Raw genomic sequence first — 20,433 nt, 5'->3', positions numbered from 1 at the left:
TTTCATGATATGCATTCTCTTCATTCCTTCCATGAAAATTACTTTAAAAGTTTTACATGATGATATTCTGTACACATTTCCCTCTGAAACAAATAGCTCAGACTGCTATATATTCCAAACCACTTAGCATGTTCAAATTGTTCCAACAAAATAAAATTTTTAAAACCCACAAAATTTCTACATTTTTCTAGTACGCAAATAACATACCATCAAATCATTTAGTCACAAGATAACAATTCTTCTCACCAATTATAATTTACTGCCATTATTGACATCAATACAGAACTAAAATACCTTTAACGTATAAACAGTAATGAAATTCATACAGGAAAATGGCAACGTTAAGTATCTAAAGCTGAAGGCAGAAAACAACAAGCACAAACTTGGTTAAAGGAATGATTTTGAATCAAAATGAAGACAAACTTCCAATAAAAATAATGTATTTGTCAAAAACAGTAAATTCCATAACTTTCACTTAAAATGCCATTTAAAAGCTGGTTTTCCGGAACCAAAGTACAAAAGAGCTGGATATGTTCAGTTCTTAAAACAGCTTTGAGTGCTCCAGAGACTATCATGTCCAAAATTTGATCAGATGCCATTGAATAAAACAGATCCATTTTAACTGTCTTTTCAATAAAAGAAAAGCCCTACGTAAGTCAAATTAGCTGAGGCAAAAATAAGCCTCTATTGTTCCTAATATTTACATGGAAAACAAAGTTTCACTACGGTAGCAGCGAACAGGTTTGTCCTTACGAGCAGTATTTTAGAATTATCCTCCTACTGTTTTCCTATCTCCAAATTACAGTACAATCTAGTCAAAGTCTAGAGTGAAATTCTGTGGTTTTTCAAAGCGTACCCTTGGGGCTATGCATTCACTGGCTCTGAGGATGGAGACAGATCTGAGCTTGGATTGCCTGATGCATCCCACGTTTTCTGAAAATGCCTGCAGTGATGGCTCACCAATACTTGAGACCAAGGTTCTGATGCTGGAGCCTTCCTCAAAGGCAGCAAGAATTGCCAGCCTTCCACTTAAGTCCCAACAGCTTCCATGAAAATCATGCCAAATTTCTTCCACCCAAATTAACCGTGTTTTCCTTGCACACATATAACATTTTGAACCTTTTTCAAGTCAAAGTCTACATTTTACAAGATGGAAAACTGAATGTGGCACATCATGACAGACATTTTCCAAGTACTGAAGGACTGATCTCCCCCTGCTGTAGCACCCTACACACTATTTGGAATATCAACTGAAAGGTAGTTATGCAAATTATACATTGTTATGCAGACAGGAGATGTAAACAAATTTTCACAATAGCTTCTGTGTGCTTTCTGAGTCATTACAGTCCCCAAATTAGTCATCTTTTAAAATAATCATTAATATTCAATGGAAGTTGTAAGTTAATTAAAATGCAGTGTGAAGTAAGTTTCTCTTAGGAACAGCTATCTTCTACTACTGTAATGGGAACCAGGGCTACATGCCATTTCCCTGAGTAGAACTGATTATCCAGTGTAATCTTCCCTCAACTGGTACTCTTCCTAATGTGTTGGACTACAAGAGGGGTCAGTGATCTCAGTTAGGCCAAGAGACCTAACTGGAAGCCTGGGGACTAAAGTTTGCCCCTGAGAAAAGTGGCCAAAATTAATGGTCTGGCTTCCCATATTCCTTCCTACGTTTGCTGAGGGTGAAGCATGCTTATTATATACTATATGAAAACAATATATGGTTTGGCGGTTTTCCATTCCTCCAAAAATGCATTTCTGTGCCCTAAGTGTTTAAAACAGATGATGAAGTCTTCAACCAGAATATTTACTTGCTGTTAACTAGAGACTGTTATTTCCTTTTACATGTCTCTATGATTAGAATTATTTAGGGATCAGTATCATAGCTTTGTGATTTTCTGATACCTAAACAGTCCCTACCCATCAAAATAATAGGAAATGCCAAGAAATATCCAATTTAAAAGGAAGAAAATATCCCAATTGAAGATTTCTTTATCTAATTAAAACAATTAAGGCAACTTTGGGAGATAAAGAAAAAAGCACAAAACATTGAATGAAACCCTGTTGCAGTTATACAAAAGGTGTAACTTTTGGAAATAAACTGTTGTAACTTAGAATATCTCCTCAGACATGATATGTTGCATTACTGGCATGCAACAAAAAAAGGTCTATGAAAATTTCATAACTTATGGCAATTCCTTCAAAAAGTTACATCATGTGTGTAACTATGCAACAGGATTTCAGTCAATGCATCCTGTCTTAGGAACTAATGTAACATAAACATGTTCCAGTCATAAGCCTGGAAAGTGCTTCAAAAGCCATTCCACCAATTCTGAAGGCTTCCAAAACTATTAGTATTATTTGGCAAGTTCAGGGGCACAAAAATGGTTTGGGGGCCCAAGGTCCACCCATGGATTACCACTTCCATCACCTTCATTCTCAAGCTGACTGAGAGGATGCCAGACTGGGAAGACTAGTCTAGAGAGGGCAAGTGGTTTATTTTTATTCAATGTTCATATATAATGATAAATACCAAGTTAAAAGCGGAGGGAAATGCAAAGCAGATTAAGAGATTAGTCTCTTTTGATTTCAAGCTCAGTAAATAGTATCTATCCTCAGTGTATGGATAATTATTTGTCAAGTAAAATGAGGTACCATATCTGAGCTGTCTCAATTGGAACACATTAAAAATACCTGGAACTAATATATTTTTTAAAGAATGGAAAACTAACAGCATTAAGGCAGGCTAAAAATGCAATGGAGAAGTGTTCAGCGAGGTGGAAAACCTCCCCGGTGGGTGCCTCCGCGTCCTCCCCGAAATCCACCCCTTTCTCCTCGGAAATTAGTTCGGTTCCTCTCTCTGCCGCCCCTTTCCCCTCGGCCAGCTGAAGTTCCGCCCCTTCCTCCACCCCTGGGTGCACCACCTCCTCGATCTTTAGGTGGTGGTGATTTAGGTCGAAGTCTCTCAATCTCTTCTGTACAACCAGTTAGAGGGGAATTTGGAGCCGTGAAGTAAGATGTGTATGTTTCTGCATTGAAGTTACTGTTTGTAAGTGTGGGTCCCACAGTCAGCCAGCCTAAAAAAATCAAGCAGAAGGCAAGTCAAAGGCAAACAGAGTTATTCACATTCCTCATTTCCAGATTACAACAATAATACATAAAGTTAACATTACAGATACTATAGCAAAACGCACAATTACTAAAGTTGCAGTTACGAGCTGGTCCATTTGAATCCATGAAATTTACAGAGGAGTTTATTCTTGCATGATTTACAATGCTAAACAACAGGGTCTGGGGCATCCTTTTTCTTTATAAATGCAATATAATTCTGGCTCAGATCAAGTGAACATAAGTACATTTTGTGTTATGTTAGTAACACTGCATTAATGTGATCATGTATTCATCCAGGGAACAGATCAATTATGTAACAGTTGCAAACAAACACTTCAGTTGGGCAGCATCCGATACCCCTAGTCCAAGGCAGAAAATATTGCCCTTCAATCTCTCAAGATCAATCCAGATAGCACTGAAATCTGTAGGAAAGCATTACAGTCTTGCTATGTATTGTTCTCATCCAACCTTAACATCTGAAATCAAACGTTAACAAGAAACTTTATAACTGCAGTGATTAAAGTCATTGTTTAGTTATGAGACTCTAAGTATAAATGATTACTAGCACCTATATTTCACCGTCCAGAATCATAGGTCTATTGCTTTCTTATAACTTGGTCTCACTTTTGTTTACAGTATTATTTAACACTCAACTGCATAGGTCTCCATCATGTTTCAGCCCACATAGTCAGAAGTGGGATTTTGCCTATGAATTCTGATATCTCCCATGAATTAACCAAAGGAACTGGTGCATACTGTGATAGTTAAAAGCACGGAGAAGCTACTTTCTTGAATACAGTTCCCAAAATTACCCAGCTAGCATGGCTATATTGGCTGGGAGATTTTGAAAAAGGTGGTCATTTTTGTCACCAAAGCTTAGCCACGGAAAAAGCTGTGCAATAACTATCCTTACAGAACTTTTCCCCTCTTCTGTAAAGGATGAAATGATTAGGAAGTAAATCTAGAATTAACCTGGTCGGATTGTGCTGTCCCGTCCAAAAAGATGAAGTCGTCGTCTTCCAAGACAAAAATGTTCAATGATATGAAAGATTTCTACAGGCTTCTCAATGTTGCCAATTTCTGGCTCTTCTGTAATAATTAAGTCAATGTCAACATTCGCATGGATAAAGTCCCCATCGACACTACGGCGGACTGTTCCTTTAATGCCCATAAGACAGTGTTCCTAAATGGAAGAAAAGAAAGTTGGTGGAAGCTTCTCAGGAAAAAAGAAAGCTGAAACATGTGGGGGTGGGCAAGGGGAAATGTCATGGTATACTTGTGTTGAAAACAGAGGAAAGGTGAAGGCAACTTGTATATTTAGAACTCAAGCCTGGAAAAGTTTTTTTTTTTTTTTAAAGTACTACTCCAGGTAGGGAATTCTGGCTGTTGTGGGTCAGAAACAAATTTTCCAAGCTCTGAAGTCAGAATATATCATAAATTCAAAACAAAACAGTTCTGGTTCATATAGCCTGGCTTCTCCAAGAACATCTTCTACATAAATTTACCACTATGTACAACGGTGTCAGTACAAATTGGCATTGTTAACCCTGAGCACAACCTAGTTTCTATTAAAATAGGCATGGATGCTCATTATTTTTTTAAAGTTTAAAGATAAATGGACATGGCTGAGATAGTCTACATACAGGAAGTCTAGCCGTCTACATAGCTGGTATAAAATTATTCGTGGCTGTGCAGATTAATCTGGCTTTGAAAAAAATGACACCCTAATGGCCAATTTTCTCCAGACCATAAAATGCTGATTTACTGAACATACCAGATGTATTTTCACAAAATTGCAAAAATGAATGAATAATCATTTCCAGATTTCTAGCACCAGCTGTTAAGCATTTCAAACTGTGCAAATCCATAGAAAGAAAAATGACCACAGGTCAGCTATTCCCCCCCCCCCCCAAAAAAAACCCTTATATCATTCTCCGAAATGCTGCAGTGAAGCACTGCCTGCCAGCCATCAGCCAGATATCAGGTGGCTTTTGTCTCCTGTATGGTGTAATGACGTCAGTCCACTAGGCAGCAGCCAAGCAAAGGATGGCTTTGGCCTTCTGGAGATTCCAAAAGGCTCTGTAGATGTTACTACAGTATAATGGCAGATGCAGAGGGAAATAGGATTTCTTGTGGGAAGTTGGTTACAGGATGCATTCTTGCAAGGCGTATGTGCTCCCAGTGACTCTACCATACATTAACTGGTGAGGTCTCTGAATGTACAGGGTTGGTGGACTCAGCAAGACACTGTCCAGCCAGACTACAGAAAGGATTTTAATGTGTGAGTGCACATATATGAATGTGAAGAACACAATTAGTCAAAGAGAAACGACAGAAAAACTCTGAAAGCAAAAGAACAAAAGGAATCTGGATATAACTAATGAGAGACCAAGGGCTGTCGACTAGGTGAAGGCACAGAGGAAACCAAGAGACAAAAACTTTGTGGCCCTTTGGAGACTTATCGCTATATTTTAATGTGAGCATTTGTGAATTAAGTCCATTTAACCTTAGTAGTCTATTAAAAACAATTAATTACTAATGCACAGAATTTATTACTAAGAGTACATGAGAAAATACTATTAACAATACTTTCAAATCGTTACTAGATTACAGCAAATGAATTTGTTCAATCATTTCCCTTCCTCATCCTCGCTCTCACAGATTGTTGCAAAATCATGACACCAGGAAGGCCATCTTATTTTACATACTCAGCAAAGTAGTAGTAAATCAGTGTACTTAACACTGTACCATCAGAGAAGCTAAAAAAAATCCCATACGGATATACCTACCCTATAGATCTACTCAGCAGAAATCTGGTACTACTTTTCTAGGGGAAAACCTCTCCTAGAATAACAAAATTTGAATAGAGAAGGCATGGAAGAGAAGGATGAGTAACACTTCCCAGTGGCTGCCATTTAAAATTGCTTTTCACTGGGCTTTTGTTAAATGTGTAACAAACCAAAATCTTACTGCTGCTTCATACTACATCTGACCCAATGAATCAACTGTTCTACGCATTGCAGATATGTAGGGTCCCACTATTTCAATGAGTCTACTCTAGCTGGGATTAGCAATTGGATTTAGACCATAATAAGGACCTAAATTAGGATAGAAATCGATAGATATGTAGGGAGCACTAACCTTTCTTAAGTTTTACATAATTAACCAATTATGGCACTACCTAAAATTATATCCTTACCGTATCAATTCCTAATGACATTCTATCAAACACAAAGCAAACTTCCCAAACCTGCTGGTTTCCAAGATGACTGCTCTTTGGCTCAGAAGTACAGTTGTCTAAGCAACTGGTATGGCTCTACTGAAAAATACACAAGGTTCTGTAGTGGGAGGTGATCACAATCCTACATCAATCTTGGGAAAATTACAAGAACATCCTTGTGACCTTCTTTGCTCACAACACATTTGATTTACATTTCAATGCAGGAGACTTAGTAGTAAGCAGAATGAAAGTCAATCACATCTCACTCTCAAGGACAGCAATAGAATGCCACAAAGAAAACTATACAAGGCAACCCACCCCTCCTCCATCATCTCTCTGAATTGTGACATAAGAATAAAGTATTTCCATGAAGCTTTACCCTATCTGATTTGCATTTCAATAAGAATGAGTGAATGTGAATTCAGAAGTTTTGCAAGAGAACTTCATGAAGCTGTTAGATGCAGGCAGGCAGGACTTCAATATTTATGCAGATGAAGCAAAGATTCCACAAATGATACTTTTTAATAGTATAACAGCAACAAAATATCTATTTTTTTAAAAAAATCGCTGATACAGTTAATGGAAATAAATTCATTCAAAGATGCACCTTTGTTCTTTGAAAGACAGCTTTAGGGTCCAGAGTCTTGGTCTTTCCAGGATTGTTTTTATTGGTTTTAATCCAACAGATATCTTCACATCTTCTAAAACCCCATTTGCGCAAACACTGAAACATTTAGAACAAGGTAAAGAAAGAGGTCTGTACAATATAACAAAACAAGGAAATAGTTTGATGGATTTAGGTGCCCTAACCGGACTGATGGAAAGAGATGTCTCCGCTCCCTCCCTCGTCACTTCACTCATTCTGGATTCCCTGCTGATTAGGAGGGATGCAATGCAGGAGGATCCAGAAAAGTTGGATAGAGGCATTGCTGGATAGGTGTTTCTGCCCGATTTGGGGAGGGGGGTGCTGTACCTTTCCTCTCTAGAGCACAGCCTATTCCATTTAGCAGGATCCTCTGATCCTGTAACAAGGAGCTCTGCTTCTGGCAGCACAGCTGCCCACACCCAGATCTGGCTCTAACCCAGTATGCTTCAGTTCATCAACTGTGCATTCGCAAAAGACAGAGCCATCTCTTCCAAGTTTTTAAGCAATGACTTGCTACAACATCTGAATTTACCCCTTTGAAATCTCCACTGCAATTAGGCTGTGGACATCTCTACTAAAGTGCATGTATATGGTGGGTACATGCTAGCCTTTGTTTGCAACTATTTGATAGCTAACATTAGCATACTACTACACATACTTACAGATGATCTTGCACATACTTGCTTTGAAAATAAAACTTAGAGAGTTTAATGGGGCTTGTTACTATGTATATAACTAATTGCAGTTTTAATGGCTTTATGCATCACTACATCCATGTGAAGAGACTGTTCTTAAGACACTTCAAGAAAGAGCGCATCCGCTCTCTGTTAGCAGACCAGCAGTGGGTGAGAGAAGTTCTTAATTTAGCAAGAAAAATATTTGTGTTTGTTTTAACTGTAAGCTACTGTTTCAGATTCTTGGGAGAAAGGCATGATATGAATCTAATAACATTAAATAAATAAATGCTTAGGACATCAAAGCCTCCAACAACTCCTTCAAAAGAAAACACAAGAATTTGCCATTAAAAAGCAGTGTGGTCCTGGAGAAGCTTCAAAACACTTAGGTCAAAAAACCTATGTGAATATGGAAACCATACAAGTGGTTTTCAGTGTCGGCTGGCTAACCATTGCACAATCAACTACACATCTAAAGCATGAACACATGGGCAACAGCCAGCCAGCAAGAGAGCATCCATGGTTTGTGTGACTGCGTAGTTATGTTCCTAGTGTGCAACAGGACTCTGGTTCTAAAGTTAAATGGGAAATTAGGTACACTGAAACAGTGCATGACATTTTTGACAATCGTTCATATGGAAAATAAAGGTTAACATAAACATTCATATTTGCCATAATCCATTACTAAAGTACAGTGGTGCCTCACTTAATGAGTGCCTCGCTCAACGATGAATTCGCATAACGATGGTCTTTGCTGGAAATTTTGCCGCCTCACCTAACGATGTTTCGGACCTTGCTTCACTTAACGATGACAGTTTTAGGTCCCCTGTTTCGCTTAATGTTTTATTTGACAGCCCTGCTTTTGCTATTTTAAAAATATTCTAAAATGTTTGAAAAATGTTTAAAATGCTTGGAATCGTTAGTGCACCTAATAAAACCTTCGTTAAAGTAATTTGGCTTCGTTCTGAGTCTTTTTGAATTTTGGGTGATTTTTTTTCACCATTGAAATGTATTGAATAGGCTCCTATTGGAACGGATTAACCGGTTTTCAATGCATTCCTATGGGAAATGGTGTTTCGCTTAACGATGTTTTCACATAACAATGTTTTTAATGGAACCAATTAACATCGTTATGCGAGGCACCACTGTATCTGTAAAATAATTGTCAAAAACAAATGTTCTGTTCAGGTCACGTCTCCATAAGTAAGCCAAACATGGGTATAGGGAGCAAGGCTATGCCTGGTAACTCTACCCCAGATTATGCACAAATGTCTCTAGGGAAACACCTTTGCAGTTATAGCCTAACTCTGAGTACAGTTCTGAGATAAGCTAGAATACCGGGGTAAAGGGACTGCTCATTGCATGTATTAGTTACTCAGAGTAGCTCCACGCCCATACTGAAGTGACACATCAATATGGCACCTGACTAGGGCTAGGTTTGTCTTATAAATTCTGAAGAATTATACGACTTAAATATCATTGTAAAGCATCCTCTTACCACTCTGCCAAGATCCAGACCCTCCCCAGAACCACACCAAAGAAAGACAAATGATCGCAAGTCAGCAATTTCTTCAATGTCTAGCTTCATAATCTACAAAAGGTAAAAAAGGTAATGTGTTCAGAAAAAAATATTAAATAAGCACGTTGTGCCACACAGCTAGAAATACTTTGTTGATCCCAATAAGCAATTCTTTTTCAAATGCATATTTCTTCCAGTAGATGCAGCAATTTTCAAAATGTTCCAGTCTGTCCTTAGACCAAACAAAACTGCTACATAAGTCATTCCTCATGTACAGTATCTGTCCTTGATGTAAATGTAAACTGAAATATTTCAGTTAAATTATTCAGTCTTAGACCAGGCTAACATAAGCCAAACTCCTTACACTGTGATTGTTACTGGCTTCAAAAAAGGTGGAAAAGTATTTCCATCCTCCAATTCACATCCCTGATGAATTATTTTAGCATAATGCCACTTCATTCAAGCAGAAATGTGCCTTGCTCCACATTTTAATTCATTCTTATAAAAATCTCAAAACACAGAATACAATAACAAGTTATTCTTTCTTGCATAATGCTTTAAAAAAAATAGCTACTGGTGCTCTCCTATCTCAGAAGTTCACTTATATGGCGATATAGAGTAGTCATTCTACTATCCAACAAAAAGCAAGTTAAAATCAACAGGCATCAGATTCCCCACCACCAATTATTAATGCTTTATTATTCTGGAAGGGAAATGCTCTTTTGGCTCAGATTTCTACTAATCATCATTAATGGCCCAATTAGTCAGATGTTTAGTCCTGACACATTCATTGCCTGAAATCCTGCTGCTTAGCACAGTAAGTCACAACTAGAGTACACCCATTTGAATCAGTGGAACATACAGAGGAGTTGACTCACCAAATCCCCACTCATTCAATGGACCTACTCAATGCAATTTACTATGGTAACACAGTACATTTCAGCCATTGTCTCAAAGCTTGAAGATGTTGTTCAGTGACAACTCCTAAGATTCCCAGCACACACCACAGAGAGGCAATCTGAGGGACTCATTGAGATTCTGGCAAAGAGCGATCCACTGCAATCCAGATAGGGGAGTGTACCCTAACCAATGAATGGGTAGACACACCTATCTTAAATTCCTGAAAAAACGATTGGACAAGAGTTTGGCAATCCACACTGGACAAGAAAACCCCATCAACACCACAGGTCATGCTTAGTTATATTTTTCCACAACAAACTCACATCATCCCAAGTCCAACATTTCTCATTAGCTGTAATGCCTGTCTCCCTGTAGTACTCTTCTAGTGGTGGCTCCAAAAGAATCACATCAAACGTGGATTTGAGTTCACGGGGATCAAAAGCCTCTAGGTCAGCTTGTAAATACCTGTCCAGGGGAGAAAATGCTTAAATCAGTATCTTCTGTTTCGGTAACTTCTTAGCATTCACTAACAAGGATAGAGATCTCATGAACTTCCACATGCTGGATGAGTATTTTTGATGTAAATGGAGAACAACAGCACACTTTCTGGGAATACAGTTGCTAGGTGAACCCACACAAACTTTTCATGATTTGTAAATAAACTTACCATCTTCTCAATATGTCCAGACATTTTAAGTCTGCAAGCAGAACTAGCTACCTGTTAAAGGTATGAAAGACGACAACAAAATTGCTACTCAAACCAGATTAAAAACTTAATGTGGGAGCAGTGCTTTTGAAATCAGCATAATTATCAATACAAATCAATTTAAATCTCCCAAAAAGTCAGTTGCTCCAGAACATCAATCAGCAGGTTTTTCCAGATCCTTTGCTCACAGGAAATTGATTAGACGACTATGTGGGCAGCTTTTTAAGGAGCACTGCAGTGATTAAAATGATTCCTATTACAGATGATTGACACCTTATAATAGTCTCATTTCCTACTGGATTAGTCTATGAGAGAGGAATCTGGGATAGCTTTCAACAACAATCAGGGTCTATTGAGGAAATACAACTTTAAACACATCAGTTAAGCCACCAAATCTAATAACCAAAACAAAATGTATTCATTTCTTTGAAGTTTACATTGCTTATTTTACCAATGAACCCTTGAAATAGAATACACATGTGTTATGCAAGTGCTGAAAGAAAGGCTCTTAGTTTGTACAAAGCTAAAATTAACATGCAGAGAAAAGAATGCAGACCTCTGCATGTACTTACATAGGAGGAGTGTTAGATTTAGATATTAGCTCATCCTTCAGCCTGATGAGCTCCCGGAGCTTTGGATATTCTTCAAATCTGTCTGCTAAGCCTGAGGGGAAAACATGCAAATGTTATGCTACAGAATTAAACTTTCGTTAACAGGTGGCTATAATGAAAGAGGCCCAATATCACAGACCGGAACAATGTGTTTCCTTTTTTCAAGGTCTAAACTCAGTTGCACAATTAAGCCAAACACATAGTAAGAGTTTGGCCAGCCATTTTAGTGCAGACATTTTTCCCCAATCTTTTTTTAAACAATAGTGACTTATGTCTTTACACTACATTCCAATACGTTATGCAAAATGATGACACTACACAAAGTAATTTTTAACACTATTCTATTGCTTGAAAGCAAGATAAAAATGTAATAAACACATGGTTCAAGTCTTTTTTCCTGTTTTCGGGAGTTTGTCTGCGCATGCATGCATGAACGTACCCACATCTCTGATGAAATTCTGAGGTCTGTGTCCAGTATCCACAAAGTGCTGGCAGTAATCATTATGAGGATTTAAGCTCTGGGTCCCCTACAGAAGAAAAACAACAAAACAAAGATCAACCAACTAAGGCACCTCGCAGACATCCTAAATTAATAATAGTGCTATTTGTACATGGATGACCCCACCCCACCCCCAATCTCATGCCTATAGTTTGGCTATATTATTTTCAGGTCTTTTTCAGATAACTGATCTATTATTTAAATCTATTACGCTGAACATTTGCTAATGTCCCTTCTCTGCAACAAGGAGAAGGCAGCTTAGCTAGACACATATTGTAACAATCTTTATTTATCATGATCCAGAGCAAACTAAGCAAAAGAATAACAATTTTGTCAGATAACATGTTTTATTTTCAAAAAGTTATTACATCGTACACTGCTGCAGCTTTAGTATTTGAAGCAAGTCACACAGGTTAAAATTGTTTTTAAAATTAAGCCACCTTAATGAGGGCTCTGTTTGTTCATCCAAGAAATACCCCAGAATGAGCTCACAAAACTTGATCACCTTAAGGAAAGTACTGGAATCTTTGTAAATTTCTTCTTCATATGGCAGGTTCTCCTCATCTTGTTGCAGCTCTACTTCATCCTTTGGAATAAAGCACATTTTATACGCATGTAGAGACAGGATGTTTATCTTCTCATTATCTCTCCGCTTCTTAATGAAGGAAGAAGACGGCTGTCTATGAACATTAGCCTCCTGCAACAGCAGATCATGAGTAGTTCCAATGCAAGTTTGGGAAAACAGAACAAAATCTGAAGCTCCTGCTGTCATCGCTGAAGCTAGCAAGTTGATTAGATTTTACCAGAAATAATGCTTTATGCTGACTGCCATAAACGAGGACCAAGAGTCAGAAACTTTATACATTACATATCACACACTACTATTTTTTTCTCATTGGAAATAAAGTGAATTATTTTGAAATATAACTCGGCAGCTACAGATTCCTGGCATTTAACTACGGTTCTCTAATTATAAGGCAAGTCACTTCACTGGGCATGGCAAAATGCATCCTGCAAGGATGGGGGGGGAGGAGCATGATGAATTCCATAGTTGACACTGGCAAAACGTTCCCCATGTCTTTGATGTCACCATTATCTTCTTGTCCAAAGAGACCTGGCAGGGGCAGTATGAAAGTGCCCAAATATAGCAGGGGGGCTCTAGGGGGGAAATCAGCAAACAGCAACTGGAAGAAGTAACTGTTGAGATTATGATCTCAAAATGCATTAAATATAAATGCTACATCGTGAAAGTAAAATGGCCCATTTTACCCGAGTCATGTGCTAAGTGTACTCAGGTGTGGGTAGCAAGGGTTAAGGACTTGATGTTGTACAGCTGTAAAAATGATGTAATCTTATGTAAGTAGAAAACAAAGTCACTATTTTCTGATTGGTCCCAAGAATGTATATAAGTCATGTGTAAAGGGGACATTTTATCTGCTGTAAGTCAGATCACTTATTTCTATACTATGTATTGTAGCATGTTATGATGCTAGATGAATTTTTATTCTCCCTGTATATATGTTAATAGACTTCAGTTGGTATTTTACTCTCTGTGTTATAGTGTCTTTGCAACCCGATATCTCCTAACTCTGCTTATGTCCTGAGAATACATATTTCACCAAAATTCTCGACAGTAACCACTCAGCTCACTTTCATCAGCAACCAGATAGGTACGTGTCTCTTGCTTCATTCTACCCCAATGTAACAATGCCTTTAAGGAAAAGGTGTTCCCCTAACACAAGCATTAGAAGAGGATTGCATCACACAGGCACTGTGATCCAAGAGTCAAGAGACTAAAATGGGAATGTCATCATCTCACATTTCCATATTTGGGAACTACTGCACAAATTCCGTTACAAATGTTCACATGCATAAGTGTCTGTTGTTGAAAAAGGCACCAGGTCACTGCTTCCTTACTTTGTATTCTTCCACATCCTCTTCATCAGCCTCCCCTTCGTCTGTGTTTGCACATTTGCGTTTTGCATTTGGTGCAGATGTATCATAAGCAGCCCTGGAAATATGAAGATAACAATGTACTAATCCAGAACATGTTTCATACATATGGTCTGAAAAACAGCTCTACTCTTGCTTCCCTCAAAATTAGGATCCTGTATTGATTCTCCTCTCATTTGCTTTGGTACGTTTCTTCTTCTACGGCACATATGTTTCCTTTTGTGAAATGAGCAAATACTCCTATTTTGCAGAATATTTCATTGAACAATGCAATGAAACTCTGATTTATCATGGAAATAGTGTAAATTCAAACCGATTTTAAAGAACTTATTTTTAAAAGTTCTAAATAATTGTCAGATATTATAGTAATGAACACATCATTGTTTTTCAACTGTTCCTGATATTGTTCTTCAGAAATTGATCATTCTACTTTGCTTAAGTTGGTTGAAGGTAAAATTAACTCAGGTTCTTTTGCACAGCAGCAGTTAGCATTCTTTCTCCAACCAAAATACTTCCATTATGAGAAATGTTGACAAATCTTCTGCACAAACCTGCATGTTTCTCTTGTTTGAGCAATTTCCCTCTGCTCATCCTTGCTATTCAATACAGCACCAATGCTATCCGCACTTTCAGCCCCCAGCTAAAAGAAATACAAAAGAATTATAATTAATAATGAAGCCAAAGATAAAAGATCCAGTATAAGCACAAAATACTTTGAAGTATGCATACAGATTGGAAGTTTTGGACAATGCCACCAATGGAATGCCGCCTACAGAATTCTAGAAAGTATAGTTGAAAAATAAAGATCTCCATACTTGTGTAGTACTTTAAAATGTCTAATCATTAGAAGCAGAAATAATTGACTTATGCAAGTTTAGAGGTAATTATTTCTATTTTAATTTTGAAAGGTACACCAAGGTACACCAAGGACTTTGTGTACCGTGGCTCAACAATCTTCTAGATGTCGAGCTGGATAAACGCATTGGCAAAGCAGCTACCATGTTCCCTAGACTCACAAAGAGAGTATGGCTTAATAAGAAGCTGACAGCATATACCAAGATCCAGGTCTATAGAGCCTGTGTCCTGAGCACATTCCTGTACTGCAGTGAGTCCTGGATCCTTTGTGCATGGCAGGAGAGGAAGCTGAACACATTTCATATGCGTTGTCTCTGATGCATTTTTTGGTATTGCCTGGCAGGACAAAGTTCCAAACAGAGTAGTCTTAGAACGAGCTGGAATTTTTAGCATGTATACATTGCTGAAACAGCGATGTCTATGTCGGCTTGGGCATGTCGTGGGAATGGCTGATGGTCGGATTCCAAAAGATCTCCTGTATGGAGAATTAATGTGGGGAAATCGCCCCAGAGGGAGACCACAGCTGCGATACAAGGATATCTGCAAGTGGGATCTTAAGGCCTTAGGAATGGACCTCAACAGATGTGAAACCTTGATGTCTCAGCGTTCAGCCTGGAGGCAGGTGGTGCATCATGGCCTCTCTCAATTTGAAGATACACTTGTACAGCAGGCTGAGGCAAAGAGGCAGTCCTGAAACCAGCAAAACCAGGGAGCTGGACAGGGGACAGATTGTATTTTTCTTCAGTGTGGAAGGGATTGTCACTCTCGAATTGGCCTTCTCAGCCACACTAGACACTGTTCCAAAACCTCCATACAGAGCATGTTACAATAGTCTCTCGAGACTGAAGGATGCCTACTACTAATTCTGAAAGGATTTAAAGGCACCCTATGTTTCTTCTTGTGGACATGGAAATATGATGGACATTTTCTATTGCTCCAACTACTGACATCAGTGGAACAAATACCTATGACTTCTTCCCCTGAAGACACCTCTGTACCCTCTGGAGCAGATTTTCAGGTGGTACTAGAGACTGGAGTGGGAAGTGGAGAGCTAAAGAAAGGTGGTCCAGTGGCTTAGCTATGGATCCCATGTAAAGGCAATAATAATAAATTATTTGAATTATACAAGTGTTCAATGCAGTCCACACATGTAATTTTATTACTGTAAGCTTTAAAGCAAACTAAGAATATTCTTACTAATTAAATAGTCAATGTTGAGAGAACAGCACAACAGCACGTTGCTAAGTCTACCTAAGCAATTCCCAGATCACATGAGATTTGAAATACAGAAAGAATTGTTAATTTTCACCCAGATTGCTAACTTGCTTTCTACATTTAAAAAAAAAAAAGGGGGGGGGGGAGAACTCTCATGCTGGTGCAGGAGCAACAAAGCATTCATTCACACTCTTTTGGGAAAACATAGACTTGTTAAACATTTTGTAAGCTAGAAGTCTAACAGGCTGGCAAGCAGCAGAATGGAGCATCTGCTGTTTCTGCCATCAGCCCACCGGATATACACTGGACACAAAAAACGGAGCTTTGCTTCTTGCATGCCTGACACTGAGCTGATGGCAAAAGTACAGATTGCCTGTCTCTGCCACCACTCACCCAGTTCCTATGCTAGATGCGAAGCCACACTCTGCATATTCAATAAAAGGCCAACAAAACCTAAGCAGGCCAATAGCAGTGGCACCAATCACTCTTATCTTTTTGCCAAAAACCTCCTGCATTTCTGGGCTGGATGAACAGGAAGGTTGCCTGTTACATACATAGCATAAAACCAGTGCAGGCTGGAGGTGTTTAGAAATGCTTTTTTTTTGTTTGTTTCACTGTCAGCTCCCTTTATTTCTAAGTTGAAAACAAAGAGGGAAGTTGTTTTAGGTTTTTCAGGCTGTTTGGCTGTGTTCTGGGTGTTTTTCTTCCTAACGTTTCACCAGTCTCTGTGGCCGGCATCTTCAGAGGACAGGAGTTAGAACTCTGTCAGAGGGAAGTCTCAATACCAGCAGACTATAGAAATGATACCAGTATAGTACAGAAACAGAGTGGGCTACCCAAACAATAATGAAAGTGACAAAGGGATGAGTACTTTTTTATATATTGTAAAATAGAATGAGGCTACAAATCATCATTTTTGGTCAGTAGCTTCACAGACTAGAAGTCTTCTGTATAAAGCATTGTTCATCCAAATAGAAAACTATAACTACGTATGGGTATACAGTATAAGGCTGGATGTTACACATCAAGATAAATACACTTGGAACTGTTCTGTACAAACCTACATTTAGTAAAAGCCTTATCAACATGCTGTGGATCAAGAGGAATATCATGATCCCAAATGGAAAATAAGTATGCCTCTTTTGTAAAACATCAGTACATTTTTTCTATATTAGTGTTGTCAGACTATTAAACAATTTTCTGCCCTTCTGCATAGGGTTAGAAATTTTGTGGCAACGGAGCACATTCATGCACATACACACAGTGGGCAAATGTATTCTAGAAGCTCTATTTGTACACATTACAGTCACATGTAATATACAACTAAAATGATCTATAGTAAAGATAATGGTTTGATACTGCATTATCAGTGGAAACAGATCATGCTTTCCCCTTTCATAACCCACCCAGTCTGCATAAACATGTGGTATTGAGGACATCAGGTACTGTGAAAAGTTGTATTTCTTGGGCCACACAAATACTTTTTAAAAAAAGTACCCAGCTCTAGGCCAGTATCATCAACTTTCCTGTGTTTTACCCTCTGATATTCAGTGTATTTTTATCACTATTCCTATATTTTCATTCTATAGTTCTTCCAAAAAAAAAAAAAAAAAAACCTCAGGGACACCTGGAATGTTGGGAAACTAAAGCCCCTCCTTTTCTTCTCACAACATCCTTGTAATTAAAGCTGGTCTGAAAGTATATGACTGGAGCTTCCTCTGCCCCTTGCTCTCTATCCAGTACAGATCACAGTTTCAGCTCACTGTACCCTAAATTGCAAATCTGTCTTAGGAGACAAAGTGTGAAATCGTTTTAGAAATACTGATCAGGGAAACACCAAGGTTTGGCCGTTTCTAGAGAGCGCCTAATCACGTGCTAGGCGCTGCACAAAACCAGAAAGCTTCTCCCCCCACACCTAAAATTTGGGTACCTGTAGGGACTGATCCTGCACTAAGTAGCCCTTTGCACCACCCTTCACCTCCAGGGCAGCGGCAGTGCCAAGCATTTGCCCCTAACATCCCTCCTCCGCCGCCGCGCACAATCTGAATCAGGAGCATGCCACTGAGCCTGGACAAGGAACGACCTCTTTTTTCTGGGTCTCCGTCCGGTAACGATCATTCCGGGTCTTTCGTTACCTGCTGAGCCAGGAGCTGCCGGCGTAACTTTTGCCTCTCTCTGATCTCCTGCAACCGGCTATTCATCCTCTTCTTCCTCCCCCGACACACTCGCGGGCTAAGGAAGGGTCCCTACTTCAGCGCACGCTTAAGACGTCACTTCCGCCTCCTCTCTGGCTCGCCCCATAGACGTCAGGCACACAAATACATTGTATATATATATAGGAACCGAATATAATCGGAACAGCTGTTCGGACAGCAGTGGCAGTCATTGTGGTGGAAGGGAGAAGGGCGCTATGCATTGAGGCGGTTGGGTATGGGCGGCTTTAATAGCCCAGGAATAATTCTAGGTAGTATCCAGCGACTGTACTTAGTTGACAGCCGCAGATTTGTTATCGTTGTGCTAAAATTGCAAAGTTAAAATTGCAAAGATTTCTATGCATCTCTGTGCCAAAATAAGTACGATGTATTCCAACAGTGAGTGGATATAGGGTTGTAGACTAAATATAAGGTGTCGCCTGTTTTTGTATTTGAATATTAAAAAGTGTCCTAACAATGTTTGACCATCGAAAGAGAAATGTTGCATTAAAATCCACTGCAAGGGGTAGGGGGGAGAGAGCCTGTGCCTCTATATTGCTATGCTCACTGGAGCTTACATTCGTTTATTTATATCCCACCTTTCTCCTTAAAAAGGACCCAAAGCAGCTCACATTATTAAAGGACAGAATTTAAAGTTTATAACAGTAGGCAAATCCAAAAAAAGATCAAATTAATACTATATTTAAAAGCATAAGCAATGCCAAAACATGTTCAAAGCAGTAAGGTAGATGTAAGTAAGTGTAAGTAGGTTTGTGTTGTAATTTCCAACAGTTAAAGGCCATTGCTAAAAGAAATTCCAAAAGGACCTTTGAATGCAGAGATGATTACTTTCTCTCATCACTAATTTAAATTTTTTCATGATCGGTGGCAGGATTGTTAAAAAAACCTACAAAAGGCAAAATTTACAAAACAAGTGAAGTGATAAAACATGTTGAAAAACGTGATTTAGTCCTTGATTGCTTGTAAATAACAAAGGAAATTAGTATGGCATTTTGCATAATCTAAGATAATAGGTATAATTTGTCCAAATGTAGTTCTGTGGTTTCTTTTTCACATACTTTCCCTGTCCTCTGATGGTTGTTGTTGTTTAGTCCTTAAGTCATGTCCGACTCTTTGTGACCCTATGGACCAGAGCACGCCAGGCCCTCCTGTCTTCCACTGCCTCCAGGAGGGAGCATTTTCAAATACATATCAACTGAAATCTTGTTGGCATAATTTAATGCCATGTAAAACTGATGATGTTGTCAATTGTGTCAGGTCACACACACACCCCCATAGTCCTGACTCAGTGGTCCGGAGACTCCCATGTAACCCCTTCTAGTGTCAAGATGGAATGGAAAGTCTTTAATTATTGAAGATAGCTGCTGGTGGTAAAGTCATCCCAATAGCAGCTCTTTTCAGTCATGAAAGGCTACCCCCTTCTCTCCCACAGCCCCCACAGTTTCCCAATGGAGAAAGGGATTACATAGGAGCCTCAGAATCTTCAGGAGAGAAGCAAAAAATGTTTACTTTCAAAATAAAAATAGTCACTGCAGGTGATGATGACATCAGATTTGCATGGTGTAAATTATGCCAACTGAATTTCAGCCATTGTATTTATTTTAATTATTGTATAGCATTTATATATTATTTCATATGATAAAATCTGGAAACACTTTATTTTAAAATTTAATAAATGATACCATGAAACCTAGACACCTGAAATTTGGGGTAAATACTAATGGAACACTGGGGTTAGTATCTGGGTGTGATTTAGTTCTGAAAATCAGTACTTTTGATTAATTAAAATGTGCTGCTTTATTTGAAGCCCTGTACTACCATCTTCAGTCATTAGGAGGCAGATTCCCCTAAGCAGCAATCCAGACAGTTTGAATGTGGGAGAGGTAATCCAAGGGAATGAGTTGTAGGGTTGCAGCCCTCCCCCCTTTTGTTTCAGAACAAGCCTCCCTCCTAGGCTCACAGTTTTTGAGGTGCACTGCATCTGGCATTCCAGTGACATTGATATACCATACGATGTGTACTGAGGCACTCTGGGTTGATATCAGGTGGAACATTTCTCCCACAAAATAACTACCCATCTAACATGCTTTTCCCAGTTCTTCATGTCAAAAATCGTGACACCTAGGCAGTCCAAAAAAGCCGGCACAAAGAACCAAGCTTGCTTGGTGGTGGCCCCTTCCATATGGAACAAGCTTCCTACAGGGGTTCACCATGCACCAACCCTCTTTATTTTTAGGAGGCAAATTAAGACCAAATTATATGAAGCTGACGTCTACTGGTATAAATATTGTCTTGAGATGTTCAAATG

General features: G+C 38.8%; 1 protein-coding gene across 1 annotated transcript; it reads right to left on the bottom strand.

Moving 5' to 3' along the window:
• Positions 1-236: 236 nt before the first annotated feature.
• On the bottom strand, positions 237-18,202 carry METTL14 (methyltransferase 14, N6-adenosine-methyltransferase non-catalytic subunit). Its single transcript, XM_020781442.3, has 11 exons — positions 18,048-18,202; positions 14,394-14,482; positions 13,807-13,900; positions 12,395-12,475; positions 11,830-11,917; positions 11,352-11,442; positions 10,397-10,538; positions 9,153-9,245; positions 6,942-7,058; positions 4,087-4,297; positions 237-3,080 (listed from the first exon to the last, which is right to left on the bottom strand). Exons 1-11 carry the CDS (start codon positions 18,111-18,113, stop codon positions 2,773-2,775), a joined length of 1,380 nt encoding a protein of 459 aa, XP_020637101.1. The 5' UTR covers positions 18,114-18,202; the 3' UTR covers positions 237-2,772.
• Positions 18,203-20,433: the final 2,231 nt, after the last annotated feature.

The sequence above is a fragment of the Pogona vitticeps genome, chromosome 5 (genome assembly GCF_051106095.1).
Source record: "Pogona vitticeps strain Pit_001003342236 chromosome 5, PviZW2.1, whole genome shotgun sequence".
In the NCBI taxonomy this organism is placed as follows: Eukaryota; Metazoa; Chordata; class Lepidosauria; order Squamata; family Agamidae; genus Pogona; species Pogona vitticeps.
Note: the sequence above shows the minus strand (reverse complement) of the source record. Positions and strands in the feature narration are given on the sequence as shown.

What these genes read in the sequence shown, in the direction of transcription:
- METTL14 (XM_020781442.3), bottom strand. Translation starts at nt 18,113, where the DNA reads ATGAATAGCCGGTTGCAGGAGATCAGAGAGAGGCAAAAGTTACGCCGG. An exon ending in GAATTTCATCAGAGATGTGG is followed by an intron (nt 11,443 to 11,829) that starts GTACGTTCATGC and finishes TTTTCCCCTCAG; the next exon opens with GCTTAGCAGACAGATTTGAA. An exon ending in AAATCTAACACTCCTCCTAT is followed by an intron (nt 10,539 to 11,351) that starts GTAAGTACATGC and finishes TCCCCTGGACAG; the next exon opens with GTATTTACAAGCTGACCTAG.